At 44.3% G+C, this 26,776-nt stretch overlaps 1 protein-coding gene across 1 annotated transcript in view; it reads left to right on the forward strand.

Moving 5' to 3' along the window:
* GNL3 (G protein nucleolar 3) overlaps positions 1-26,776 on the forward strand; it is a 408,410-nt gene that overhangs the window by 22,961 nt on the left and 358,673 nt on the right. The window contains exon 3 of the mRNA XM_044078878.1: positions 12,398-12,535. Within this exon, the coding sequence (XP_043934813.1) occupies positions 12,398-12,535 (138 nt within the window). The remainder of the gene's footprint in view (positions 1-12,397; positions 12,536-26,776) is intronic.

Below are 26,776 nucleotides of genomic sequence, written 5' to 3' on the forward strand. Positions count from 1 at the left end.
TATCCCCGAATTGAGCATTTTCTGTACCACTTGTTCATATTTGAGTTTTTGTTCCACCATTGTTTCATTTCCTTTTCAGCAGTTTGCTTATATACCATTTCATTTAAGTAACTAGTTTAAAACCTCTAATGTGAGAGTGTTCAATCTCGCCTTTGTTCTTGCACATGGGTTCGGAGCCGATCCTCGGCTCCGTGCCGGCCGACTGCAAGCTCTGCATCGAGAAGAAGCTCGAGGACATCTAATACCCACAATCCCCCTCTGCCTTTACCTCAGATCTAGTTTGCTGCTGCTGCATTCGCATCGCTGGAGACTAGCTCGAGGGTTTTCAGATAAGATTTTAACTTTTTTGGTTAAATTTTCAAGAGAACTTGTTTAAGATCACTAGTTATTGTAGTTAGTGTATGGTGTGTGAGTAGAGACAGAAATTCTCGGTACCGTTAACTTAGTTTAACTTAGTTTAACTATATAACTGGTATAGAGTTTTTTTCGGGGCCTACCACCCCTACTTGGATTTGACAATCGGACTTGCATATCTACCGGATTTGACTGTTTTTCCTGGATTGACTGTTACTGGACTTGACTGTTTTTTTCTCTTACTTCATTATGTCTGAGAAAATGAAATCTGGTTTCAAACGTTGCCAGTGTGGCCAAAAGATGTCGGTCACGGACAACCACAGTTCCTGTGTCTACTGCCTTGGCCCTCTCCACTTACAAGAGGACTGTTCTATTTGTCACTCTTTTAGTGGGAGGGTCATGACAGATAGGCGCAGGAAACTGATGGACAGAGGTTTGTTGAAACCCTCTTTCCAGGAGGCTCTGGATGCTTCAGACCAGGCATCCAAATCCTCGAGGGAATCGAAGATGTCGGAGCCCAAGTCATCGGCTCCGAGCTCTTCGGGCAAAGTTAGATCACCGGTTCCACAGACTTCGGGGCCGAGTGTTCAACTGTTGGCAGTTTCCGAGCCTCGAGTCTTGGAACCGGTGACGGAGCTCCCTCCACCGACTCTGCTGAGGTCGGCTCCGTCTTCGATCCCTTCGACTCGTTCTTCCAGGGCCCTTTCCGACACCGATGTGGACCGTGTGGTGCAGAAATTGATGGAGCATACGGCCCTATCCAAGCTTATCTCGGTCTCCTCTCAGTTGATGTCGAGACTTGAAGGCCTGCCACTATCTCCATCTGTTCCTCCTCCGAGACCTGTCCAGTCTTCGGAGCCGGAAGAAGCTGAACTGATGATTGTGGAGCCCTCGGTGCCAGAACCGTCCTTTTCTCGGTCGGCACCGTTCACCTCGACTCCATCCGATCCGGTACTGGAGTCTCGGGGCCGAAGATCCATCCTTGGTTCTGGGACCGAGAGTCGGACCGATGTTTCGGTTCTGACGCTCCCTCTCGGGGCCTCGGCGCGGATCGACTCGGTTCCGTCCTCGGGTCGGTGCCTTCGGTTCCTGTTTCGGGATTCTTCCCATTTCTTGAACCGGGAGATACCTCGACTGGGACCCGGGGCCTTCGACCTCATGAGGAAGGTGTTGTCTACCCAGACAACCACATCAGCAGGAACAGCTTCTCCTCCCCACAAAGGACCGTTATCCTCCTCTGCACCCACGGCCACGTCCAAGCGTCGGGCACCAGTGTCTCAGCCACCCCTGGAGGGTGCCCCCTCTTCCTCGGAGGCTTCTTCGGATGCTCCCCACGAAGAAGTCCCTAGGAAAAGATTGTGTAAGAGGAGACACTTGGATTCTCCACAAGAATCCTTGACATCTGATACTGACTTAGATGAGTCAGAAGGGTCCCCTAAGTCACCTTCAGAAGATGTCTCCTTTTCTGACATCTTGGAGATCCTAAAACAGAGAGGTGACTGGCAAGCCCTCCCCCCTTCTGAGGATGTCAGTTTTGCTGAAGGCATTTGGTGCTCGCCCTTCCTCCTCCTGGGTCACTCCGCCCTTTGATGAGTTAATGGAGTTGATTGCTCGAAGGGCGTGGGAGACACCTGACACGGTGGAACCAGTCCCTAGGAAGCCAAATAAGTACATTACGGCACCACAGGACAAGGCTTACCTCACCAAAGGAGTTCCAGTAGACGCCATGGTGGTGGCAGCGGCCACGAAAAAGGAGATGTCGGAGTCTTCCTCATCTGTCCATCCGCCTAACAAAGGTTCTAGGACCATGGACAGATACGGAAGCGCATTTTCAGTTCAGCGGCTTTCTATGCGTTCCTGAACTATTTGACTCATTTTACACGTTTACAGAGGGATCTAGTCAAAGAGTTGGGAGATACCCTCCAGGGTACTACAGATGCTGCTGTTTCAGAAAAAGTTACAGCGCATCTCAACACCCTTACTTCCATTGTAAACTCGTCCATGAGGCTGATATCCTCGCGCGAAGGATCGAGTAGGGCAGCGGCTTCAGCGATTGCTCTTCGTAGGCAATCCTGGATGCGCTTATGTTCATTTGCGGAAGCCTTCAAGTCTTCCTTTACTAACGCCCCATTTGATGGAGCCACACTTTTTGGCCCTAAAGTAAAGGAGACCCTTACCCGGTGTGAACAGGAGGGAAAGACTCTGTCTGCTGTCGGAGTCCGTTTTTCCACCCCTTCCAGACCGTACCCCAAAGGGCAACGTGGTGGGAAAATGTGGTTTCGAAAACCCCAAGGATCTTTCCCAAACACACAGGGTGATGCCCCTCAAGAGGCAGAGGGGGGGGCAGAGGTGGAAGACGCCGCCCTGGCGGCAGAGGGGTCCGCAAAACCAAGGTGACAGGGATAACCTCCCTGGCAAACCTTTTCAGCACTCCTGAGAGGAGGCCCGACTGTCCTGCTCTGGAGGCAGTCGGGGTCGCTTAGCTTTATACCCTCAGGCCTGGCAAAACCTTTCTTCAGACAATTGGGTAAAAGCATTGTTACCAGAGGTTACAAAATCCCATTTCTATCCACACCCATTCCAAAGAAAACTCCCAGATGTACCACCCCATCTGCGAGACCCAGCAGCTACAGAAATTTCAAAGCTGCTAGAAAAATAGTCATCCAACCAGTCCCACGGACCAAATAGGATTCGGAACTTACTCAAGGTTCTTTTTAGTTACAAAGAAAACAGGGGACTGGAGGTCGATTCTGGACCTAAGCCATCTCAACACCTTTGTCAAGAAGGAAAAGTTCAGAATGTTCACGCTTCAATCGATCCTTCCATTCTTACGGAAGGACGACTGGATGTGCTCAATAGATCTGAAGGACGATACTACCACATCAAAATGGCCAGGGCGTCCAGGGATCATTTATGCCCGGCTGGGAGCTAGTCACTATCAGTTTCGAGCCCTGCCCTTTGGTCTGACTACAGCCCCAGAGTCTTCACCAAATGCATGGCAGTGGTAGCGTCTCATCTGAGGCCTAGGATTCCAAGTGTTTCCGTATCTGGACGACTGGCTCCTGTCTGCCACCACCAGGCCAACTGATACAAGCCAGGGATTACACCCTACAACTTTGTACACACCTTGGAATTTCAGTAAATTTGAAAAATCTTTGCTACAGCCATCACAGCATATCTTATTCATAGGAGCGGAATTAGATACGCATCATTTAGTTCTAAAACTTCCTACAGAAAGAATAGTAGCACTTCAAATCAACATTTCCTTCTGCTGTCGTCCAGAAAGTCACAGGCAAAATTGTTCTGAAAGTCTTGGGTCTCATGGCAGCTTCTCTCATTGCGATACCATTGGGAAGACTGCACATGAGAGTGCTACAATGGCTTCTGTTTGCACAATGGTCATTCCAACAACTTCCACTGACTCACGAAATATTGATAACGAAAACATGCAAATCACACCTAATGTGGTGGTTACAGACTTGCAACCTATCCAGCGGAAGACCATTTGTGCTACCCGCACCGTCAGCGACGATAACCACGGACGCTTCCCTGATAGGGTGGGGGGGTATCTTTCAGGGACAGACAGTCCAAGGCGAATGGACCAATCTGGAGTACAATCTGCACATCCATGTTCTGGAGTTGAGGGCAGTGTTTTTGGCGTTGCAACACTTTGCTCCTCTTCTTCCTCCAGGGACCATTGCAGTTCAAACAGACAACATGTCCGTAGTCTGGTACATAAACAAACAAGGGGGAACCAGGTCTTACCAACTATGCAGAGAGGCCATGAGAATTTGGCAATGGGCAGAGTCCACCGGTCGCTTTCTGATCGCAACGCACATCCCGGGGTCATCCAACGTCATAGCAGACAGGCTGAGCAGGGCAATACTATTGCCTCACGAGTGGTCCCTCAAACAGTCAGTTGCGAGAAGGATTTTTCGCAAATGGGGCCAGCCTACCTGCGATCTGTTTGCGTCTCCAATGAACGCCAAATGCAGGAGCTAGTTTGCCCTATTACCCTCCAGGGAAGTCCCCAGGGATGCTGGTGCACGATTGGCCCCGGGTCTCCTATATGCTTTTCCTCCATTTCCCCTGATTGCAAAGTTTCTACAGAAAGCAAACAACCTTCAGAGGACTATTATTCTCATTGCCCCGTTCTGGCCTCGTCAAATTTGGTTCCCTTTCTATTGCATCACCGCATTCGGGGACCTTGGATGCTGGACCCAGAGCCAGATCTACTGACTCACTCGTCAGGAGTTCCTCACCCATCACTAGAATCTCTCCATCTAGCAGCTTGGCTGCTCCGCTTCCCTTTTAGCCAGGTCGGTTCCCTTACATCGGCGGTTCAAGATATTTTAGTAGCTTCTCATAAAGTTTCCACTACAAAGACTTACACCAGTAAGTGGAAGCGTTTTGTCTTTGCGGAGTCACATCATTTGGACCCTGTTAGAGCTCCGTTAAACAAGGTTTTAGAGTTCTTAACTGAACTATTTCATGAAGGAGCTTCCCGGCTACTTTAAGAGTACAGTTAGCTGCCATTTCTAACTATCATGTAGAGGAATGTGTGCGCCTATTATGGCTCACAGACTTTCTAAAGCCTTTTAAAAGGTTCTTTTCATATCAGACCACCAGTCAGAAGTCCGACATCACCGTGGAATTTAAACCTGTTGCTCTCTAAATTGATGTTGCCACCCTTTGAACCAGCTTCAAGTTGCACATTGAAATTTTTGTCATGGAAAACTTTATTTCTAGTGGCCATTACATCTGCTAGGCAGTGTCTGAGCTTCAGGCCCTTTCTGTCAAACATCCTTATTTAATATTTCATTCTGACAGAGTATCCCTCGCACTAATCCATCCTTTCTCCCCAAAGTTTGTTCTTCTAGTAATATTAATCAGTCCATTGAATTACCCACCTTCTTTAAGAACCACTCTAATAAATTGGAGTATATGTTGCACAAACTGGACGTCCATAGACAACTCAGATTTTATTTGGATAGAACAAAAGATCACAGGAAATCTGATCAACTATTTGTAGCTTTTGCTGACGGCAGAAAGGGTCTTGCAGTTACGAAACAAACTCTTTCTAAATGGCTAACTGACTGTATCACATATGTTTATGAAGCCTCTGACCAAACATTATCAGCAAAACCCAAAGAACATTCCACCAGATCAGTTTCTACATCTTTGGCTCACGCAGCTCGCTTACCACTAGACACTATTTGTGCGGCTGCTACTTGGGCTAAACCACATACATTTATCTCTCATTACAAAGTGGACAGGGTTTCTAGGGATAGGGCAACCTTTGGTTCCACTGTGCTCAAGAACGTTCTCCTTGAGTTCCTCAGGATCATGGAGCTAGGGACGCTACCCATGTGTAAGAACAAAGGCGAGATTGAACACTCTCACATAAAGAAGTTATGTCCTTACCATAACGTTCCATGTGGAGTGTTCATCTCGCCTTGGTTATTACACTCCCACCCTTCCCACCCTTAGGAAGAACGTTCGATTTGGTGTCTGGTCTGGAGTATTCTCCTTCTGCTGTTGCAGTATTAGTGTTACTATCATACCCTTGGTATGTTTGTATATATGTACTTTTATGTATATAGTTGGCATGTGTGCGTGCTTTATATCTGGTTTGCTTGCAAACTAGATCTGAGGTAAAGGCAGAGGGGGATTGTGGGTATTAGATGTCCTCGAGCTTCTTCTCGATGCAGAGCTTGCAGTCGGCCGGCACGGAGCCGAGGATCGGCTCCGAACCCATGTGTAATAACCAAGGCGAGATGAACACTCCACATGGAACGTTATGGTAAGGACATAACTTCTTTTTTTCTGCAATCATACCTGTCTGTGTATTCTAACAGAGACCCACTTGACTTGAAATTCTCAAAGTATTTGGTCATCCTTTCTGTCTAAGGAGACATGTTGCTGCCATCACTGTTTTTCCCCCTCTCTCTAGCTCTGGATGTTCTTCATTCCACATTGCTGCAGTCCTAACTATTGGGTAGTCCGCTGTCCAGTCGGCCCGAATACCAAAGTATATGGCTGACGTCGGTCACGGCGCATTAGACTGACGTCAGTACGTCAGGGTACTAATGCGCGTGACCGACATCATATCCTCAGTCTTTTTTGCCGCATGGTCCGATGCAGAAGCAATTTTGCGAGTGCAGGTTGGCGTTCTGAAAGTTTCTGAAGTCAGAGTTTCAGACCGAATCAAAGTTGGCTAAGTACCCCGTTGGGGAATATTTTGTTTTTTTCTTGCCTCAGTATTTAACCGGATGTCAGAAAAAGTGAATAATTGTATTTCTTGTGGGAAACAGATACCTCATAGGGATTACCATACTTTGTGTATACCTTGTTTAGGGCCTGAGCACGACGTTGTTGGATGCCGCTCTTGTGCAAGATTTAATAAACGCACTATTAAGAGAAGGTTAGACTGTGCCAGGTTAGTGTTTGGGAAGCGTTGTAATTACAAAATGCCGTCGGATGTTCCGACGCCCGCTTCGGGCAAAAAGCGGAAGGATAAAGCAGCAAAGCCTAGAGTGGAAGAACCGACAGTCCCTGACGCCGGTTCTTTAGAGGGCTCAGTGGAGCCGGAGGTTCTGCCAGGAGTTTCTTTGGAGTCTCAGGGAGAGACTTTATTGTTACAGGATGTATCCTCTCAGGAAGTAGGCCAGGCTGAGGGGGCTTCTCAGGTGGCTGTTCTTCCCTCTCTTCCTAAGGTGGTTAGAGCCTCCCCCTCTGTTTCCAAGGCTTCTTTGAGAGGCAGGCCTAGTGTAGCTTCAGGTGGGGTTTCTCCTAGTGCTTCAGGGTCTTTGCCTAAGAAACATATGCTTAAAATGGCAGAGGATTTGATTACTATGATTAGAGGTTCTATGCCCCCTCCTGATAAGAGGCCTAGGGTGGAACCTGAGTTTGAGAGTTTTGAGCACTGTTCGGAGGCTTTTGAGTCTTCGGCTGAAGACTTGCAGGAGTATCCTCCTTATTCTGATTCTGATGTGGATGATTCTACTCCTTCAGCTTCTCCTCCGGAGTATTTTTCATTTTCAGAGACTCTGCATTCCATGAGGGAGCATTTTAAATGGGAAGGTCAAGATTTCTCTGATTCCAGGAAGAGGCTTAGGGAATTCTTGTTTTTACCCCAGCATAGGCCTTTAGCTATACCTCCGGTTCTGAATGTGGTGGAAGATGTTTTTGCAGAGGCTTCCCTGAATCCTGATTCTTTGCCTCCTGCACCGGTTAAACCGGATAGGTACTATAGGGTGCCTGAAGCTCATAAGTATTTTTTTTTAAGAGTCCTAGGGCAGACCCAGAAACTGTCTCTCAGGGGCCTAAAGGTGTGAAGGCTTCTGTGGTTAAAAATCCTGTTCCTCCTGATAAAGAGGCAAGGGCTTTGGATAGATGGGGAAAGAAAGTGTATACTTCTTCCACTTTAGCCATGAGGGCATTGAATTGTCAGTTTCACATGTTAAAATATCAGAATTACCTCCTTTCACAATTGAAATCTAAGGTGGATGCTCTGGCAGAAGGTATTGAGTGTAAAGAGTTGCAGGATTTAGTTCATGTGTCTGAACAAGTGGGTAAACATTCCTTGCAGTGTGGTTTTGATGCTGTGCAGGCCTCCTCGAGGGTGGCTGCCACTGGTTCTGTTCTTCGTAGGCACGCCTGGTTGAGAGATCAGAACTTAGCTGAGCATGTTAAGACAAGGATTTTGGATGCTCCTTTACAGTCTGATGTGTTGTTTGGTTAAGCCTGTTGAAGCAGTTTTAAAGAAAATGGAGGACAAGGCTAAGTCTATGCAAACTGTTAAAGATTTTTTGCAGGTGCAGCCTCCGAAGTTTAGTAGAAATTGGCCTACTAAGGGGTGGACTTATCCTGCTTATGATTCCCAGTCTAGGGGTAGGTCTAGACGTGGTAGGGGCAGAGCTCAAGGTTCTTTTAGGCCTAGGACAGGGAGTTCACCTGCTCAGACTTCTGGTGAAGGCAGGGGTCAGTCCTTTCGTAAGCAGACCCAATGACCTGCCTTTTCAGCTGCCAGTACCTTTTCGCCTGGCAGCACCTCTGGGAGGAAGGCTGTCTCTTTTCAAAGAAAATTGGGATTTAATTACCCAAGACAGATGGGTTCTGGATATCATTCACCACGGTTACAGGTTTTATTTCCATACCTTGCCTCCTTTCAAAGGCATGCCAGACATTCCTTCTCTACAAAGAACAGAGGCTCACAAGCAAATTTCTCTGCTGCTCCAAATAGGAGCCATTCAGTCAGTTCCTGTGCCAGAAAGGGGCCTAGGATTTTATTCTCGCCTGTTCCTAGTACCAAAGAAGGGGAACACGTGGAGACCAATTCTGGATTTATCTATCCTCAACACTTATCTGGACATTCCCAAGTTCAAAATGTTGACGTTACAACAGCTTTTACCTCTGCTGGGCAAGGATCACTGGATGGTAACTTTAGATCTCAAGGAAGCTTACCTTCATGTGCCTATAAGGCTAAGTTGCAGGAAGGATCTGCGTTTTCGAGCTGGAAATTCTCATTATCAGTTCTCTGCATTGCCCTTTGGCTTATCCACTGCCCAGAGTATTCACAAAGGTTCTGGCTCCAGTGATAGCTTACTTCAGGCTAAAAGGAATTCAAATCTATCCTTACTTGGACGACTGCCTGATTCTGGCTCAAGAAAAGGAAGACCTTCTACAGCATTTGGAATATGTTATAGCAGTGCTAAGATGCCTAGGGTATTCTGTGAGCGAAATAAAGTCCAGTCTAGTACCCTCTCAAGACATGTGCTTTCTGGGTGTGAGACTGAATACAGCAGCCCAGATGGCCTTTTAACCCCGGACAAACAAAAGAATCTATCCAGTTACTTCCATCAACTATCTCTTCAGTCCGGGCTGACTGCAAGGACAGTCCTTCAAGCCTTAGGGTTCATGGCATCTTGTATTCTGGTGCTTCCCAATGCCAAACTGCATATGAGGAAGCTACAATGGTATCTCAAAAATCTATGGACACAGCACTGCCAGGATTTGGACACTGTCATTCAAATAATACCTTGCATTCAAAAGGAATTTTTGTGGTGGGCTCAGGAATGTCACCTAAACAAGGGACTCTCTGTGACCCGGCCAGAGGCGAGTCAGATTCTAACGACAGATGCCTCAGACATTGCTTGGGAGCTCATCTAGATGGAAAATGGATACAAGACAAGTGGCCTGCCAGACTACAGCATCTACATATCAACATGAAAGAGATGTTAGCAGTCCAGTTTGCATTAATGGCTTTCAAGGAGTTACTTCTTCCAGGGCAGGTGTTGATTCTAACAGACAACACAACTGTCATGTGGTACATCAACAAACAAGGGGAACACATTCTTACCCATTGTGCAGGCAAGCAATGATTTTATGGGAGACTGCGCTCAGCTTGCAACTAACTCTTCAGGCAAGGTTTCTGCCGAGCACAGAACTCCTTAGCAGATGTGTTAAGCAGGCAAATCATGGATCCCCACGAGTGGAAACTGGATCTTCATGTATTTCAAAAATTGACAGTGTCATGGGGAACTCCAGACATAGATCTGTTCGCTTCTCCACTAAACCACCAGCTGCCAAAGTTTTGCACGAAGGGATTTCATCACACAGCTTGGAAAGTGGATGCTCTTTCTTTCAGTTGGAAAAATCTTCATGTGTATGCTTTTCCACCTCTTCCTCTTCTCCCAAAGGTGCTTCTAAAGGTCAGACAAGACAAGCCAAGGATGGTTTTAATAGCTCCAGATTGGCCTCTGCAGCACTGGTACCCATTACTGAGGAGTCTGGTAAGGAAGCCTCCATGGCCTTTACCCTTGATTCCACATCTGTTGTCTCAGAAGGACGGTCGTCTGCTCAATGTCAAGCTTCACTCTCTTCATCTAACAGCCTGGCATGTTCTGTTTTGAAAGACAGCAGGTCTCAACTTCCTCAACAAGTTTTAAATGTGATTATGGAAGCCAGAAGACCTAGTACAAGGAAAGTGTACGCAGAAAAATAGAAGAGATTTTTATTTTGGACTGCAGCAAAAAATTTGGAGATTTCGGAGCCTAATTTGAGTGTGGCTCTTCAATATCTTACTGAGTTATTGGACAAAGGTTTGTCTTTCTCTTCCATTAAGATTCATGCTGCAGCAATTTCAGCTCACTATGATTGTGACCTACCATTGTTTTCACATCCTTTGTTCAAGCAATTTCTTAGAGGGGCAAAGAATATAAGACCCCCACGTAGAGCTCCTACTCCTGCTTGGGATCTCAATTTTGTGTTGGAGAAACTTACTCTACAACCTTTTAAGCCTGCGGCTACTGCTGAACTGAAATACTTGTCATGGAAGACTGCTTTTTTGTTGGCCATTACTTCTGCAAGAAGGGTTTCTGAGTTACAGGCCCTTATGGCGGTTGAGCCTTTTTTGATTTTTCATAAGGATAGGGTATCATTACGTACTAATCCTTCCTTTATGCCTAAGGTGGTTTCTAGTGTGGCTTTAAACCAAACTATTCATTTGCCTACTTTCTATGCAGATCCCCAAAATAAAGGGGAAAAGATTTTGCACACTTTAGATGTACACAGGCAATTGCGTTATTATTTAAGCAGGACTAAGGATTTTAGGCAGTCTCAGCAGTTGTTTCTTTTGCTTTGAGTTCGCAGGGCAAGCCTGTGTCAAAACAAACTATTTCTAGGTGGATTGGGTTCTGCATTGCATTTTGTTATTCCCATCATGGCAAGGAGATTCCAGCTGGGATTAGGCCTCATTCCACTAGGGCTACTGCCACTTCAACAGCATTTCTAAGGGGGGTGGCAACTAAGGATGTTTTGGAGGCAGCTACTTGGAGTTCAGTGCACACTTTCTCTAAGCATTACCACCTTCCTCTCTACTCTAAGTCTAGGGCTGGTTTTGCCACTGCTATTTTGCAAGGCATGTTATCAGCTCCTGCTTCCTTATGATTTGCCAGCCTCCCTTACCTCTGCTTTGGGATTCTACCCAATAGTTAGGACTGCAGCAATGTGGAATGAAGAACATAGTACAGTTTTGTACCTACCGTAAATGTAGATGTTCGAGGATCCACATTGCTGCAGTCCAATTTACCCTCCCTCCTTCCCCTCTGTATTTAGGGGTGGTTGTGTAGGTGAGATTATATTCTGGTACCTTTGTATATATTGTATATATTTTTGGTGCAGGTATGTTTGGTGTGTTTTGGTTTTGGCCTTGTCTTTTTAGGGTCTTCTGACATCTGGGGCAAGAAAAGACTGAGGATATGACGTCGGTCATGCGCATTAGTACCCTGACGTACTGACGTCAGTGTAATGCGCCGTGACCGACGTCAGCCATATACTTTGGTATTCGGGCCGACTGGACAGCGGACTACCCAATAGTTAGGACTGCAGCAATGTGGATCCTCTAACATCTACATTTATGGTAGGTACAAAACTGTACTTTTACCACAGTGCTTGCAGTTTCCTTTTAGGTTTTTAGCTGTAACAAAAGTCTGCCAACTACTGTAATTTTTTTATTTCAACTGTTCATTGCCCAGAATTTTGTCTTTAGCGGAGTATACAGCTTGCTACCTTTTTGGAACTCCTAGAATTTATAGCATTTCTTTTAAGTAATTTTATTTATTTATTTATTTTTATATCCCCCCGTGGGCCACATTTAACAGTCTTGGTCCCCAGTGCCACACATCAGTCTGGGTTTACCAACTTATCTTCTGATGGTTGCCTTGATTTGCCTTCCCTGTCAATGGTTCTTGGCTGTGATACATAGGAAACAAATGAGAGTAACTGTACTGAAGAGGGCTTTGATGGGTCAGGTAGGCACAGGGAGGTAAAAAGAGCATTTAAAAATGGTCTGATAGTGGTTCTGAATGTTCTTCACACTTAAAGTATTTTTCCAGTCGGAAAACAAGTACTGATATGGCTAACATAGTGTGGAAGCCCTGATGTCTATACAGGAAGTTTTTGTGGCTTTTGTTACAGGAGCATTGTTCTGTGGTAATTTTAATGTTGTAGCTTGCAAATAACAGTGTTGTTCTGATTGCAGATTCGAGAACATAAGCGAAAGTTGAGGAAAGAAGCAAAGAAACATGGACACACAAGGCCAAAGAAAGCTATGCAAGTTCCAAATGAAGCCCCTTTCAAAGAGGAAGTTCTTCGTGAAGCAGAGCTGAGAAAGCAGAGGGTAAAATATTTAATACTTTTTTTTTTTTTCCTCTTCTGCATTCTGTCATTATAAATGTACATGCATCTAATCCAAGAATACTGTGCAGCATGAAGCAGAGCTTACTGTCACATGTGATGCACAAACATGGAAAATGTGGGTAGGGTGAGCCCTCTGATCTACTAATCTGCCTGTAGGATGTTGCTAACAAACAGTATTCACGTTTCTGCATATTCGTTTAATGTGTCCCTACATCCCCCAAGTATGTTTGAAGCACATAGTACATTCGTTATGCAGTTACAAGCTTTTGTAGAATGCGGGGCCGCCACTTATGTCTCGTACCAGAGAGTTAGTACAGCTGCTAAGTCTTCTATGCACTCTGTCATGACCACTGCCCTAAGGCAGTGGCAGAGGATTGCAGCTTACGGGATCAAGGTCTAAAACCATTATTATGTTCTGCTAACAGTGCTATTTTATTTCTTTCTCTACAGAACAAAAATAAATGTCTTAAAATAATCTGACAACCCAAGTGCAGGAAGATTTAAAAGTGAAGTTTTCATTTATGCAGATGCTTGTTTATGGTAATCCTGCCAAGGTAAAGGTTCAGGCTAGGGTATCGTTCCTTAATTCTAGCAAATGTTTTACCACTTTTGTATTGTTTAAAAATCCATTGTCAGTAACTTGTTAATCTTAGAAAAGCTTCCAACTGTTTGCAGTAGAGCATTGTGCCGTTTGGATCGCAGCAATACGTAAAGGCCAAATCTGTCTAGCGCCTTCTGAAGTAAGGTGTTCCAAGTTTTGAGCCTACTATTTTGCACAACTGCAATTTCTTTATTAACCTTGTGTCTTAATTCTGATAAGTCAGAAAAAATTGTGTCATATTTACAGTTGTGCACAATTTTTGAAGCTAAAAGCAAATTTACATACTGAATTAAAGTAGACCCACAAGGAAACGTAATCTTGCCTAATTTTGTTTTTTCTTTTCCCCAGGGAAATGGGTGAGAGATTCCTATGTTCTCACTTCTATAGTCCTATTCCAGGTTTACTGCTGTGTAAATACAAACCTATAATGAAGTATCTGGATGTACGGGGTTAGAAAAGAAGGCAGGTGAAGTATCTATCACTGAGAAAGTGGTGGCATCTGATTGGGTAGAACTCTATTGTTGCAGGATCAGGAACAAATGGAAATTCTGGTACTACTACAGCATTCACTGCATACAAGTCTTGTACAAACCTGCATGTGCTTTTTTCGATTTCTTAACTGGTAAAATGGGAGTGTTACAAGCCGCAGTGATGCAGCGGTAGCATTGTCAACTCACAGCAAGAGGTTCTCCCGTTCAATTCTCAGCCGGATCGCCTTTTTTGTGGAGTCTGCATGTCCTCCCCGCGGTCGAGTGGCGTTTGGAAAGACCGTGAGTGGGCATGCCTTCGTTGAAGGTTGGGTGTCGGGCTGACACCTTGGCACCATAAAAATCTACCGCAATCATTAACGGACCAGAGTTTTGCTGTGGCAACCCCTAACCGGGAAAAGCCGAAAGAAAAACAACAACAAGGACAGAGTTTGAACAATGATGCCTTGTTGTAACAAGGCAGAAATAACATCTTCAGTTCCTTTTTCTGTTTCTACAAATGGTACTAAACTAGCATAGGCAGGTACTCGCAAGCCTTTAATGTTATATGCGTATGTTTTGCATCTTTTATGAGCCCTACCTCGTTGTCACTGGCAGTCCAGAGCTGCAGATATAGTGTTTATTTCCTCCCTGCCAACATTTTGATTTGATGTTATAAAAGCAAAAGAAGGCATCATCTTCTAAAGATAAATTATTCAAATATAATGTTAGATTCATTAGGAACATATAAAATGCTCCAGATGTGCAATAAACAGTACATAAGAATGTCCACTGGTATTCCTAACAATCTGTAATAATTGGATAGTGTATTTAATCTTGCCCAAAGTACTAGTTTTTGCTGATGGGCTCTTATTTCTCCTCAGATTTCCCACATATTCGGCATTTGGTCTGAAGGTGGTATGGTGGGGACTGAATGCCCTTTTTAACTAACTGTAGCGTTCCAACCAACCCTCTTGGCTGGGTTATAAGTAACCTGGGCTCTGAGGAAAGGAAATTGTAGTTGGCTCTTCCTGTCAGAGAGGGCAGGAGGAGATAACCTTTACAGAAACATCAGCTTCTTGGCAGAGATGGGTCATAAGGTGGAGGGGTGCAAAAGGTAACTGGGGCCATTTTTCATCTGATTTTTGGCTGCATGACTGATTTCTGTCTTATCAGATGCATATCTCCAGGAGTGGGATTTCTCATCTGGTCATTTTTGTAATGTATTTGCTGTTCCATTAGCCACCTGCATCTGTGATTTTAATCTAGCTGAAAAAAAGTGTACAACTTTCACTGGTCACTAAAAGCAAACCAACAAGAGACCGGTGCCTTATTTGTGTATTTTTAAATTTTCTAAAATGTTCTTATCAAAAGAACCTTTTTCCAAAAATCTGTAAAGCAGTATATCTTTGTGAGCTCGGACCATTCTACTAAATAATTATAGCTGTCTCTTCCATACATGTTAAATGTATGCCTTCCTGGCATCCCATACTCTTTCCTTTTAAAACATTTGTTTGTACAGATAACCATTTAAAAAAAAAAAAATTCCAGACGGGTAGATGTGCGACTATAAGGGTCATTCACATTCCCAATGAGGGAATCTTCTCTGTTTCTTTTTTTTTTTATATATTTGATTAGAACTCACTCTTACTCCTGAGAAGGATACTCCGTGCTTCAGACAAGGATACTGTCATTGTATATATCAATTTAGATTTCACTCGCACAGAATTATTAGTATAGGGGTTTACACCCACAAATCCAGTTTCCCAGATGCATACCTGTTGCTCAGGCTGCTGCAGTGATATTGAGAAAAGATAAGTGTTTGTTCTCATTTTTTGTCTGCATTTTGATTTAATATCTCTAATCTGTGCAACTGTACTTATTATTCTTGTTTGTCCCCACTCACCCTCCCTGTTCTTGTTTTGGTGTTGGTGGCTCTGGAATTGTCCGCCCCTCCTGTAAGTCTGTATTTGAACACTCCTCCTGAGTCCATCTCATTTGCTCATTTAAGTGAATACAGTGATCATATTCGAGTCTAGTGTTCACTCTACATAATACAGAGAAAAGATGTGAGAAGGCCAACCCACTTAGGTTCTTCCTTCCTCTCTCCTTGCACTTTACTAAAAAAAAAAAAAAAAAAAATTCATCTGCTTTTACTGTATTTGTGTTTCCTCCTACTTTTATTCTGCTTTTGCCTTTTCTTAAAAGTACTCAGTTTTATTTATTCTATGCGCCCCCTGAACTATTTGACTCATTTTACACGTTTACAGGGGGATCTAGTCAAAGAGTTGGGAGATCCCCTCCAGGGTACTACAGATGCTGCTGTTTCAAAAAAGTTACAGCATCTCAACACCCTTAAACTCCCATGAGGCTGAAATCCTAGCAGCCGAAGGATCGAGTAGGGCAGCGGCTTCAGCGATTGCCCCGTAGGCAATCCTGGTTTTATGTTCATTCGGAAGCCTTCAAGTCTTCCTTTACTAACGTTTTGGGAGCCACATTTTTTGGCCCTAAAGTAAAGGAGACCCTTCCCCGGGGGAACAGGAGGGAAAGACTCTGTCTGCTGTGGGAGTCCGTTTTCCACCCTTCCAGACCGACCCCAAAGGGCAACGTGGGGGAAAATGTGGTTTGAAAACCCCAAGGATCTTTCCCAAACACACAGGGTGATGCCCCTCAAGAGGCAGAGGGGGCAGAGGTGGAAGAGGCCCTGGGGGCAGAGGGGTCCGAAAACCAGGGTGACGGGGATAACCCCCCGGGCAACCCTTTTCAGCACTCCTGGGGGGGGCCCCGCCTGTCCTGCTCTGGGGGCAGTCGGGGTGCGCTTTATACCCTCAGGCCTGGCAAAACCTTTCTTCAGACAATTGGGTAAAAAGCATTGTTACCAGAGGTTACAAAATCCCATTTCTATCCACACCCATTCCAAAGAGAAAACTCCCAGATGTACCACCCCATCGGGAGACCCAGCAGCTACAGAAATTTCAAAGCTGCTAGAAAAATAGTCATCCAACCAGTCCCACGGACCAAATAGGATTCGGAACTTACTCAAGGTTCTTTTTAGTTCCAAAGAAAACAGGGGACTGGGGGGATTCTGGACCTAAGCCATCTCAACACCTTTGTCAAGAAGGAAAAGTTCGAATGGTCACGCTCAATCGATCCTTCCATTTTTAGGGAAAGACTGGATGTGCTCAATAGATCTGAAGGACGATACTACCACATCAAAATGGCCGGGGTCCAGGGATCTTTTTGCCCCCTGGGAGCTAGTCACTATCAGTTTGAGCCCTGCCCTTTGGTCTGACTACACCCCCCAGGGTCTTCACCAAATGCATGGCAGTGGTAGCGTCTCATCTGAGGCCTAGGTTTCCCAAAGGTTTTTCCCTGATCCCCTGGCTCCTGTCTGCCACCACCAGGCCAACTGATCCCAAGAGGGATTACACCCTACAACTGTGTACACACCTTGGCATTTCAGTAAATTTCGAAAACTCGTTGCTACAGCCATCACAGCATATCTTCTTCATAGGAGCGGAATTAGATGCATAAGTTCTAAAACTTCCTACAGAAAGAATAGTAGCACTTCAAATCAACATTTCCCTTCTGCTGTCGTCCAGAAAGTCCCCCAAAAATTGTTCTGAAAGTCTTGGGTCTCATGGCAGCTTATCTCATAGGGATACCATTGGGAAGACTGCAGATGAGAGAGCTACAATGGATTCTGTTTGGAGAATGGTGATTCCAACAACTTCCACTGACTCCAAATATTGAAAACGGCAAATCACACCTAATGTGGTGGTTACAGACTTGCAACCTATCCAGCGGAAGACCTTTTGGGCTACCCCCCAGGGGCCCGATAACCACGGACGCTTCCCTGATAGGGGGGGGGGTATCTTTCAGGGACAGACAGTCCAACGAATGGACCAATTTTCTTGAAACCCCAATGTTCTGGAGTTGAGGGCAGTTTTTTTGGCGTTGCAACACTTTGCTCCTCTTCTTCCTCCAGGGACCATTGCAGTTCAAACAGACAACATGTCCGTAGTCTGGTACATAAACAAACAAGGGGAACCAGGTCTTACCAACTATGCAGAGGGCCATGAGAATTTGGCAATGGGCAGAGTCCCCCGGTCGCTTTCTGATCCCCGCACACCCCGGGGTCATCCCCATAGCAGAAGGCTGAGGGGCAATACTATTGCCTCACCCGTGGTCCCTCACACAGTCAGTTAGAAGGTTTTTAAAATGGGGCCAGCCTACCTGCGATCTTTTTTCCCCAATGAACGCCAAATGCAGGAGCTATTTTTATTCCCCCTCCAGGGGAAGTCCCCGGGGATGGCTGGTGCAAGGCCCCCCGGGTCTCCTATATGCTTTTCCTCCTTTTCCCCCTGATTGCAAAGTTTCTACAGAAAGGAAACAACCTTCAGAGGACTATTATTCTCATTGCCCGTTCTGGCCCCCAAATTTGGTTCCTCTTTCTATTGCATCACCGCATTGGGGGACCTTGGATGCTGGACCCAGAGCCAGATCTACTGACTCACTCGTCAGGAGTTCCTCACCCATCACTAGAATCTCTCCATCTAGCAGCTTGGCTGCCCCCGCTTTTTAGCCAGGTCGGTTCCCCTTACATGGGGGTTCAAGATATTTTAGTAGCTTCTCATAAAGTTTCCACTACAAAGACTTACACCAGTAAGGGGAAAACGCTTTTGTTTTTGGGGGAGTCACATCATTTGGACCCTGTTAGAGCTCCGTTAAACAAGGTTTTAGAGTTCTTAACTGAACTATTTCATGAAGGAGCTTCCCGGCTACTTTAAGAGTACAGTTAGCTGCCATTTCTAACTATCATGTAGAGGAATGTGGTCCCCTATTATGGCTCACAGACTTTTAAACCCTTTTTAAAAAGGTTCTTTTCATATCAGACCACCAGTCAGAAGTCCGACATCACCGTGGAATTTAAACCTTTTTCCTCTAAATTGATGTTGCCCCCCCTTTGAACCAGTTCAAGTTGCACATTGAAATTTTTGTCATGGAAAACTTTATTTCTAGTGGCCATTACATCTGCTAGGCAGTGTCTGAGCTTCGGGCCCCTTTCTGTCAAACATCCTTATTTAATATTTCATTCTGACAGAGTATCCCCGCACTAATCCATCCTTTCTCCCCAAAGTTTGTTCTTCTAGTAATATTAATCAGTCCATTGAATTACCCACCTTCTTTAAGAACCACTCTAATAAATTGGAGTATATGTTGCACAAACGGGGCGTCCATAGACAACTCAGATTTTATTTGGATAGAAAAAAAGATCACAGGAAATCTGATCAACTATTTGTAGCTTTTGCTGACGGCAGAAAGGGTCTTGCAGTTCAAACAAACTCTTTCTAAATGGCTAACTGACTGTATCACATATGTTTATGAAGCCTCTGACCAAACATTATCAGCAAAACCCAAAGGACATTCCACCAGATCATTTTCTACATCTTTTGGCTCCAATTTAGCCACCCTGCTTTTAAACCACATACATTTATCTCTCATTACAAAGTGGACAGGGTTTCTAGGGATAGGGCAACCTTTGGTTCCACTGTGCTCAAGAACGTTCCCCCGTGAGTTCCTCAGGAACATGGAGCTAGGGGCTACCCATGAAAAGAAAAAAGGGAGATTGAACACTCTCACATAAAGAAGTTATGTCCTTACCATAACGTTCCATGGGAGTGTTCATCTCGTTTTGGTTTTCCCCCCCCCTTCCCACCCTTAGGAAAAACGTTGATTTGGTGTCGGGGAGTATTCTCCTTCTGCTGTTGCAGTATTAGTGTTACTATCATACCCTTGGTATGTTTGTATATATGTATTTTTATGTATATAGTTGGCATGTGTGTGCTTTATTTTTTTCCCTGATCTAAAAATAAAGGCAGGGGGGATTGTGGGTATTAGATGTCCTCGAGCTTCTTCTCGATGCAGAGCTTGCAGTGGGCCCGGGCCGGAGCCGAGGATCGGCTCGAACCCATGTGTAATAACCAAGGCGAGATGAACACTCCACAGGGAAACGTTATGGTAAGGACATAACTTTTTTTCTGCAATCATACCTGTCTTTTATTCTCAGAGCCCCACTTGACAAATTCTCAAAGTATTTGGTCATCCTTTCTGTCTAAGGAGACATGTTGCTGCCATCACTGTTTTTCCCCTCTTTTAGCTCTGGATGTTCTTCATTCCACATTGCTGCAGTCCTAACTATTGGGTAGTCCGCTGTCCAGTCGGCCCGAATACCAAAGATAGGGGGCGCCCGGGCCGCTTGACGGGCGCCAGTCGCCAGGGTATTTGCGTGCCCGGGCATTTTCCTCAGTTTTTTTGCCGATGGCCCGATGCAGAAGCAATTTTGCGCGTGCAGGTTGGCGTTCTGAAAGTTTCTGAAGTCAGAGTTTCAGACCGAATCAAAGTTGGCTAAGTACCCGGGGGGAATATTTTTTTTTTTCTTGCCTCAGTTTTTAACCGGATGTCAGAAAAAGTGAATAATTGTATTTCTTGTGGGAAACAGATACCTCATAGGGATTACCATACTTTGTGTATACCTTGTTTAGGGCCTGAGCACCGTTGTTGGATCCCCTCTTTAAATTTTCGCACTATTAAAGAAGGTTAGACTGTGCCAGGTTAGTGTTTGGGAAGCGTTGTAATTAAAAATGCCGCCGGATGGCCGCCCGGGAAAAAAGGAAAATAAAGCAAAGCCTAGAGTGGAAGAACCGACAGTCCCTCGGGTTCTTTAGACTCAGTGGACCCGGAGGTTCTGCCAGGAGTTTCTTTGGAATCTCAGGGAGACTTTATTGTTACAGGATGTATCCTCTCAGGAAGTAGGCCAGGCTGGGGGGGCTTCTCAGGTGGCTGTTCTTCCCTCTCTTCCTAAGGTGGTTAGAGCCTCCCCTTCTGTTTCCAAGGCTTCCTTGAGAGGCAGGCCTAGTGTAGCTTCGGGTGGGGTTTCTCCTAGTGTTGCAGGGTCTTTGCCTAAGAAACATATGCTTAAAATGGCAGAGGATTTGATTACTATGATTAGAGGTTCTATGCCCCCTCCTGATAAGAGGCCTAGGGTGGAACCTGAGTTTGAGAGTTTTGAGCACTGTTCGGAGGCTTGTGAGTCTTGGGTGGAAGATTTGCAGGGGTATCCTCCTTATTCTGTTTCTGATGGGGATGTTTCTACTCCTCCGGCTTCCCCTCCGGGGGTTTTTTCATTTTCAGAGCCTCTGCATCCCAGGGGGGAGCTTTTAAAAGGGGAGGGTAAAGTTTTCTCTGTTCCCAGGAAAGGGTTTGGGAATTTTTTTTTTTCCCCCAGCATAGGCCAGCTATACCTCCTTCTGAATGTGGTGGAAGATTTTTTTGCAGAGGCTTCCCTGAATCCTGATTCTTTGCCTCCTGCCCCTTTAAAACCCGGATAGGTACTATGGGGTGCCTGAAGCTCATAAGTTTTTTTTAAGGGGCCCGGGGGCAGCCCCGGAAACTGTCTCTCAGGGGCCTAAAGGTGTGAAGGCTTCTGTGGTTAAAAATCCTGTTCCTCCTGATAAAGAGGCAAGGGTTTTTGGATAGATGGGGAAAGAAAGTGTATACTTCTTCCACTTTAGCCATGGGGGCTTGAATTGTCAGTTTCACATGTTAAAATATCAAATTACCTTTTCACAATTGAAATCTAAGGTGGATGCTCTGGCAGAAGGTATTGAGTGAAAAGAGTTGCAGGATTTAGTTCATGTGTCTGAAAAAGGTGGGTAAACATTCCTTGCAGTGTGGTTTTGATGCTGTGCAGGCCTCCCCCTGGCTGCCACTGGTTCTGTTCTTCGTAGGCACGCCTGGTTGAGAGATCAGAATTTAGCTGAGCATGTTAAGACAAGGATTTTGCATGCTCCTTTACAGTCTGATGTGTTGTTTGGTTGCCTTTTGGAAGCAGTTTTAAAGAAAATGGAGGACAAGGCTAAGTCTATGCAAACTGTTAAAGATTTTTGCAGGTGCAGCCTCCAAGTTTAGTAGAAATTGGCCTACAAAGGGGGTGGACTTATCCTGCTTATGATTCCCAGTCTAGGGGTAGGTCTGGGCGTGGTAGGGGGGGCTCAAGGTTCTTTTAGGCCTAGGACAGGGAGTTCACCTGCTCAGACTTCTGGTAAAGGGCAGGGGTCAGTCCTTTCGTAAAGACCCAAGGGCCCCCCAGCCCCAGTTTTTCCCCCAGTCTGGGAGGAAGGCTGTCTCTTTTCAAAGAAAATTGGGATTTAATTACCCAAGACAGATGGGTTCTGGATATCATTCACCAGGGGTTACAGGTTTTATTTCCATACCTTGCCTCCTTACTTGGGCATGCCAGACATTCCTCCTCTACAAAGAACTGAGCCTCTCAAGCAAATTTCTCTGTTGCTCCAATTAGGGGCCATTCAGCCAGTTCCTGTGCCAGAAAGGGGCCTAGGATTTTATTCTCGCCTGTTCCTAGTACCAAAGGGGAACACGTGGAGACCAATTTTGGATTTATCTATCCTCAACACTTATCTGGACATTCCCAAGTTCAAAATTTTGGGCGTTACAACAGCTTTTACCTCTGCTGGGAAAAGGATCACTGGATGGTAACTTTAGATCTCAAGGAAGCTTACCTTCATGTGCCTAAAAGGCTAAGTTGAGGGAAAGGGATCTGCTTTTTCGAGCTGGAAATTCTCATTATCAGTTCTCTGCATTGCCCTTTGGCTTATCCACCCCCAGAGTATTCACAAAGGTTCTGGCCCCAGTGATAGCTTACTTCAGGCTAAAAGGAATTCAAATCTATCCTTATTTGGGGCGACTGCCTGATTCTGGCTCAAGAAAAGGAAGACCTTCTACAGCATTTGGAATATTTTAAAGCAGTGCTAAGATGCCTAGGGTATTCTGTAAACGAAATAAAGTCCAGTCTAGTACCCTCTCAAGACATGTGCTTTCTGGGTGTGAGACTGAATACAGCAGCCCAGAGGGCCCTTTTTTAACCCCGGACAAACAAAAGAATCTTTCCAGTTATTTCCCAATCAACTATCTCTTCAGCCCGGCCTCACTGCAAGGACAGTCCTTCAAGCCTTAGGGTTCATGGCATCTTGTATTCTGGTGCTTCCCAATGCCAAACTGCATATGAGGAAGCTACAATGGTATCTAAAAAATCTATGGACACAGCACTGCCAGGATTTGGACACTGTCATTCAAATAATACCTTGCATTCAAAAGGAATTTTGTGGTGGGCTCAGGAATGTCACCTAAACAAGGGACTCTCTGTCCCCCAGAGGCGAGTCAGATTCTAACGACAGATGCCTCAGACATTGCTTGGGAGCTCATCTAAAGGGAAAAATGGATACAAGACAAGTGGCCTGCCAGACTACAGCATCTACATATCAACATAAAAGAGATGTTAGCAGTCCAGTTTGCATTAATGGTTTTCAAGGGGGTACTTCTTTCAGGGCAGGTGTTGATTTTAACAGACAACACAACTTTCATGTGGTACATCAACAAAAAAGGGGGAACACATTCTTACCCATTGTGCAGGCAAGCAATGATTTTATGGGAGACTCCCCAATTTAACTTCTTCAGGCAAGGTTTCTCCCGGAGCACAGAACTCCTTAGCAGATGTGTTAAGCAGGCAAATCATGGATCCCCACAGTGGAAACTGGATCTTCATGTATTTAAAAAATTGACAGTGTCAGGGGGAACTCCAGACATAGATCTGTTCCTTCTCCACTAAACCACCAGCTGCCAAAGTTTTGCACAAAGGGTTTCATCACACAGCTTGGAAAGTGGATGCTCTTTCTTTCAGTTGGAAAAATCTTCATGTGTATGTTTTCCCCCCTTTTCCCTCCCCAAAGGTGCTGCTAAAGGTCAGAGAAGCCAAGCCAAGGAGGGTTTTAATAGCAGCAGATTGGCCTCGGCAGCACTGGTACCCATTACTGAGGAGTCTGGTAAGGAAGCCTCCATGGCCTTTACCCTTGATTCCACATCTGTTGTCTCAAAAGGCGGTCTTGCTCAATGTCAAGCTTCACTCTCTTCATCTAACAGCCTGGCATTTCTGTTTTGAAAGACAGCAGGTCTCAACTTCCTCAACAAGTTTTAAATGTGATTATGGAAGCCAGAAGACCTAGTACAAGGAAAGTGTAGAAAAAAGAAAAATTTTTATTTTGGACTGCAGAAAAAAATTTGGAGTTTTTGAGCCTAATTTGGGTGTGGCTCTCCAATATCTTACTGAGTTATTGGACAAAGGTTTGTCTTTCTCTTCCATTAAGATTCATGCTGCAGCAATTTCAGCTCACTATGATTGTGACCCACCATTGTTTTCACATCCTTTGTTCAAGCAATTTCTTAGGGGGGCAAAGAATATAAGACCCCCACGTAGAGCTCCTACTCCTGCTTGGGATCTCAATTTTGTGTTGGAGAAACTTACTCTAAAACCCTTTTCCTCTGCTACTGCTGACATGAAATACTTGTCATGGAAGACTGCTTTTTTGTTGGCCATTACTTCTGCAAGAAGGGTTTCTGAGTTACAGGCCCTTATGGCGGTTGAGCCTTTTTTGATTTTTCATAAGGATAGGGTTTCATTCCACTAATCCTTCCCTTATGCCTAAGGTGGTTTCTAGTGTGGCTTTAAACCAAACTATTCATTTGCCTACTTTCTATGCAGATCCCCAAAATAAAGGGGGAAAAGATTTTGCACACTTTAGATGTACACAGGCAATTGCGTTATTATTTAAGCAGGACTAAGGATTTTAGGCAGTCTCAGCAGTTGTTTTTTTCTTTTGCTTTGATTTTCCAGGGCAAGCCTGTGTCAAAACAAACTATTTCTAGGTGGATTGGGTTTTGCATTGCATTTTGTTATTCCCATCATGGCAAGGAGATTCCAGCTGGGATTAGGCCTCATTCCACTAGGGCTACTGCCACTTAAACAGCATTTCTAAGGGGGGTGGCAACTAAGGATATTTTGGAGGCAGCTACTTGGAGTTCAGTGCAACTTTTTTAAGCATTACCACCTTCCTCTCTACTCTAAGTCTAGGGCTGGTTTTGCCACGCTATTTTGCAAGGCATGTTATCAGCTCCTGTTTTTAATTTGCCACCCTTTACCTCTGCTTTGGGATTCTACCCAATAGTTAGGACTGCAGCAATGTGGAATGAAGAACATAGTACAGTTTTTCCATAAATGTAGATGTTCGAGGATCCACATTGCTGACCCAATTTTCCTCCCTCCTTCCCTCTGTTTTAGGGGTGGTTGTGTGGGTGAGATTATATTCTGGTACCTTTGTATATATTGTATATATTTTTGCAGGTATGTTTGGTGTTTTTTGGTTTTGGCCTTGTCTTTTAGGGTCTTCTGACATCTGGGGCAAGAAAAGACTGAGGATAGGGCGCCGGTCGCATTAGTACCCGGGCGATGGCGCCAGTTAATGCCGGCCCCATTCTTTGGTATTCGGGCCGACTGGACAGCGGACTACCCAATAGTTAGGACTGCAGCAATGTGGATCCTCAACATCTACATTTATGGTAGGTACAAAACTGTACTTTTACCACAGTGCTTGCATTTTCCCTTTTTGGGTTTTTTGTCCAAAAGTCTCCCCTCAATTTTTATTTCCTTTCATTCCCCAAATTTTGTCTTTAGGGATAAAACCCCCTTTTTTGGAACCCCAGAATTTATAGCTTTTCTTTTAAAATTTTTTTTAAATTTTTATACCCCGGGGCCCTTTCTTTGGCCCCAAGTTCAGTCTGGGTTTCCAACTTTTTTTATGGTTCCCTTTGGGCCCTTTCCCAATGGTTCTTGGTTTATTTCAAATGAGAGTAACTGTACTGAAGAGGGCTTTGATGGGTCAGGTAGGCACAGGGGGGTAAAAAGCTTTTAAAAAAGGGGATAGTGGTTCTGAATGTTCTTAAAAAGTTTTTTTCCAGTAAAAAATTATTTTAAACCCTTTTTTGGAACCCCTGTTTCCCTTGGGAAGTTTTGTGGCTTTTTTACAGGAGCATTGTTCTTTTAATTTTAATTTTGCCAAATAACAGTGTTTTTCCCTTTCAGTTTTGAAAAAAGTTGAGGAAAAAAAAAAGAAACATGGACAAAAAGGCCAAAAAAAACTATGCAAGAAATCCCTTTCAAAGGGGGTTTTGTAAGCAGGCGGGGCGGGGTAAAATATTTTATTTTTTTTTTTCCCCGGCTTATTGTACATGCATCTAACCCAAAGAATACTGTCACATGAAGCAGAGCTTACTGTCACATGTGATGCACAAACATGGAAAATGTGGGGGGTGACCCCTCATCTACTAATCTGCCTTTTGGGATGTTGCAAAAAACAGTTTTCCCGTTTCTGTTTTTTTAATGTTCCCCCCCCCCCTTTTTTTTCCCCTTTTTTTTTTGGGGGGGGGTTTTTAAAGGGGGGCCCCCTTTTTTTAAAAAAAAGGGTTAAAAAACCCCTTTTAGGCCAAAACCCCCCCCGGGGGGGGTTTTTTTTTAAAAAAAAAAAAAATTTTTTTTTAAACCAATTTAAATTTTTTTTTAAAAAAAAAATTTTAAAAAAATTTTTTTAAAAGGGGGAAATTTTTTTTTTAAAAAATTTTTTTTTTTTTGTTTTTAATTTTTTTTAAAAAAAAATTTTTTTTAAAAAATTTTTTTTTTTTTTTAAATTTTTTTAAAAAAATTTTTGGTTTTTTTTTTTTTTTTCCCCCCCCATTTAAAAATTTTTTAAAAAATTTTTTTTCCCCTAAATTTTTTTTTAATTTTTTTTTTTTTAAAACATATTTTTTTTCCTTTTCCCCCTTTTATTTTTAAAAAAAAATTTTTTTTTTTTTTTGAAAAATTTTTTTTTTTTTAAAAAAAACCCCCTTTTTTTTCCTAATTTTTTTTCTTTTTCCCCAAATTTTTTCCCCCCCTTTTTTTTTTATTCCTTTTTTTCCCCGGTTTTTTTAAAAAATTTGGTTTTTTTTCCCCTTTTTGGGGGGGGGGGTTTTTTTTTTTTGGGGGGGTTTTTTTCCCCCCTTTTTTTTCCCCCCAAAAAAAACCCTTCTTTCCCTTTTTTTTCCCCTTTTTTTCCAAAATTTTTTTTTTTTTTTCCCCGGAAACAAAAATTTTTTTTTCCCCCCGGGTTTTTTCCCTTTTTTTTTTGTTTGCCCCTTTTTTGGGGGCTGGCCCCCCGGGTTTTGGGGGTTTTGGGCCCCCCGGGTTTTTTTTTTTTTCCGGGGG

The sequence above is a fragment of the Protopterus annectens genome, chromosome 7.part1 (assembly GCF_019279795.1).
Source record: "Protopterus annectens isolate FY-2018-M chromosome 7.part1, PAN1.0, whole genome shotgun sequence".
Taxonomy (NCBI): domain Eukaryota; kingdom Metazoa; phylum Chordata; order Ceratodontiformes; family Protopteridae; genus Protopterus; species Protopterus annectens.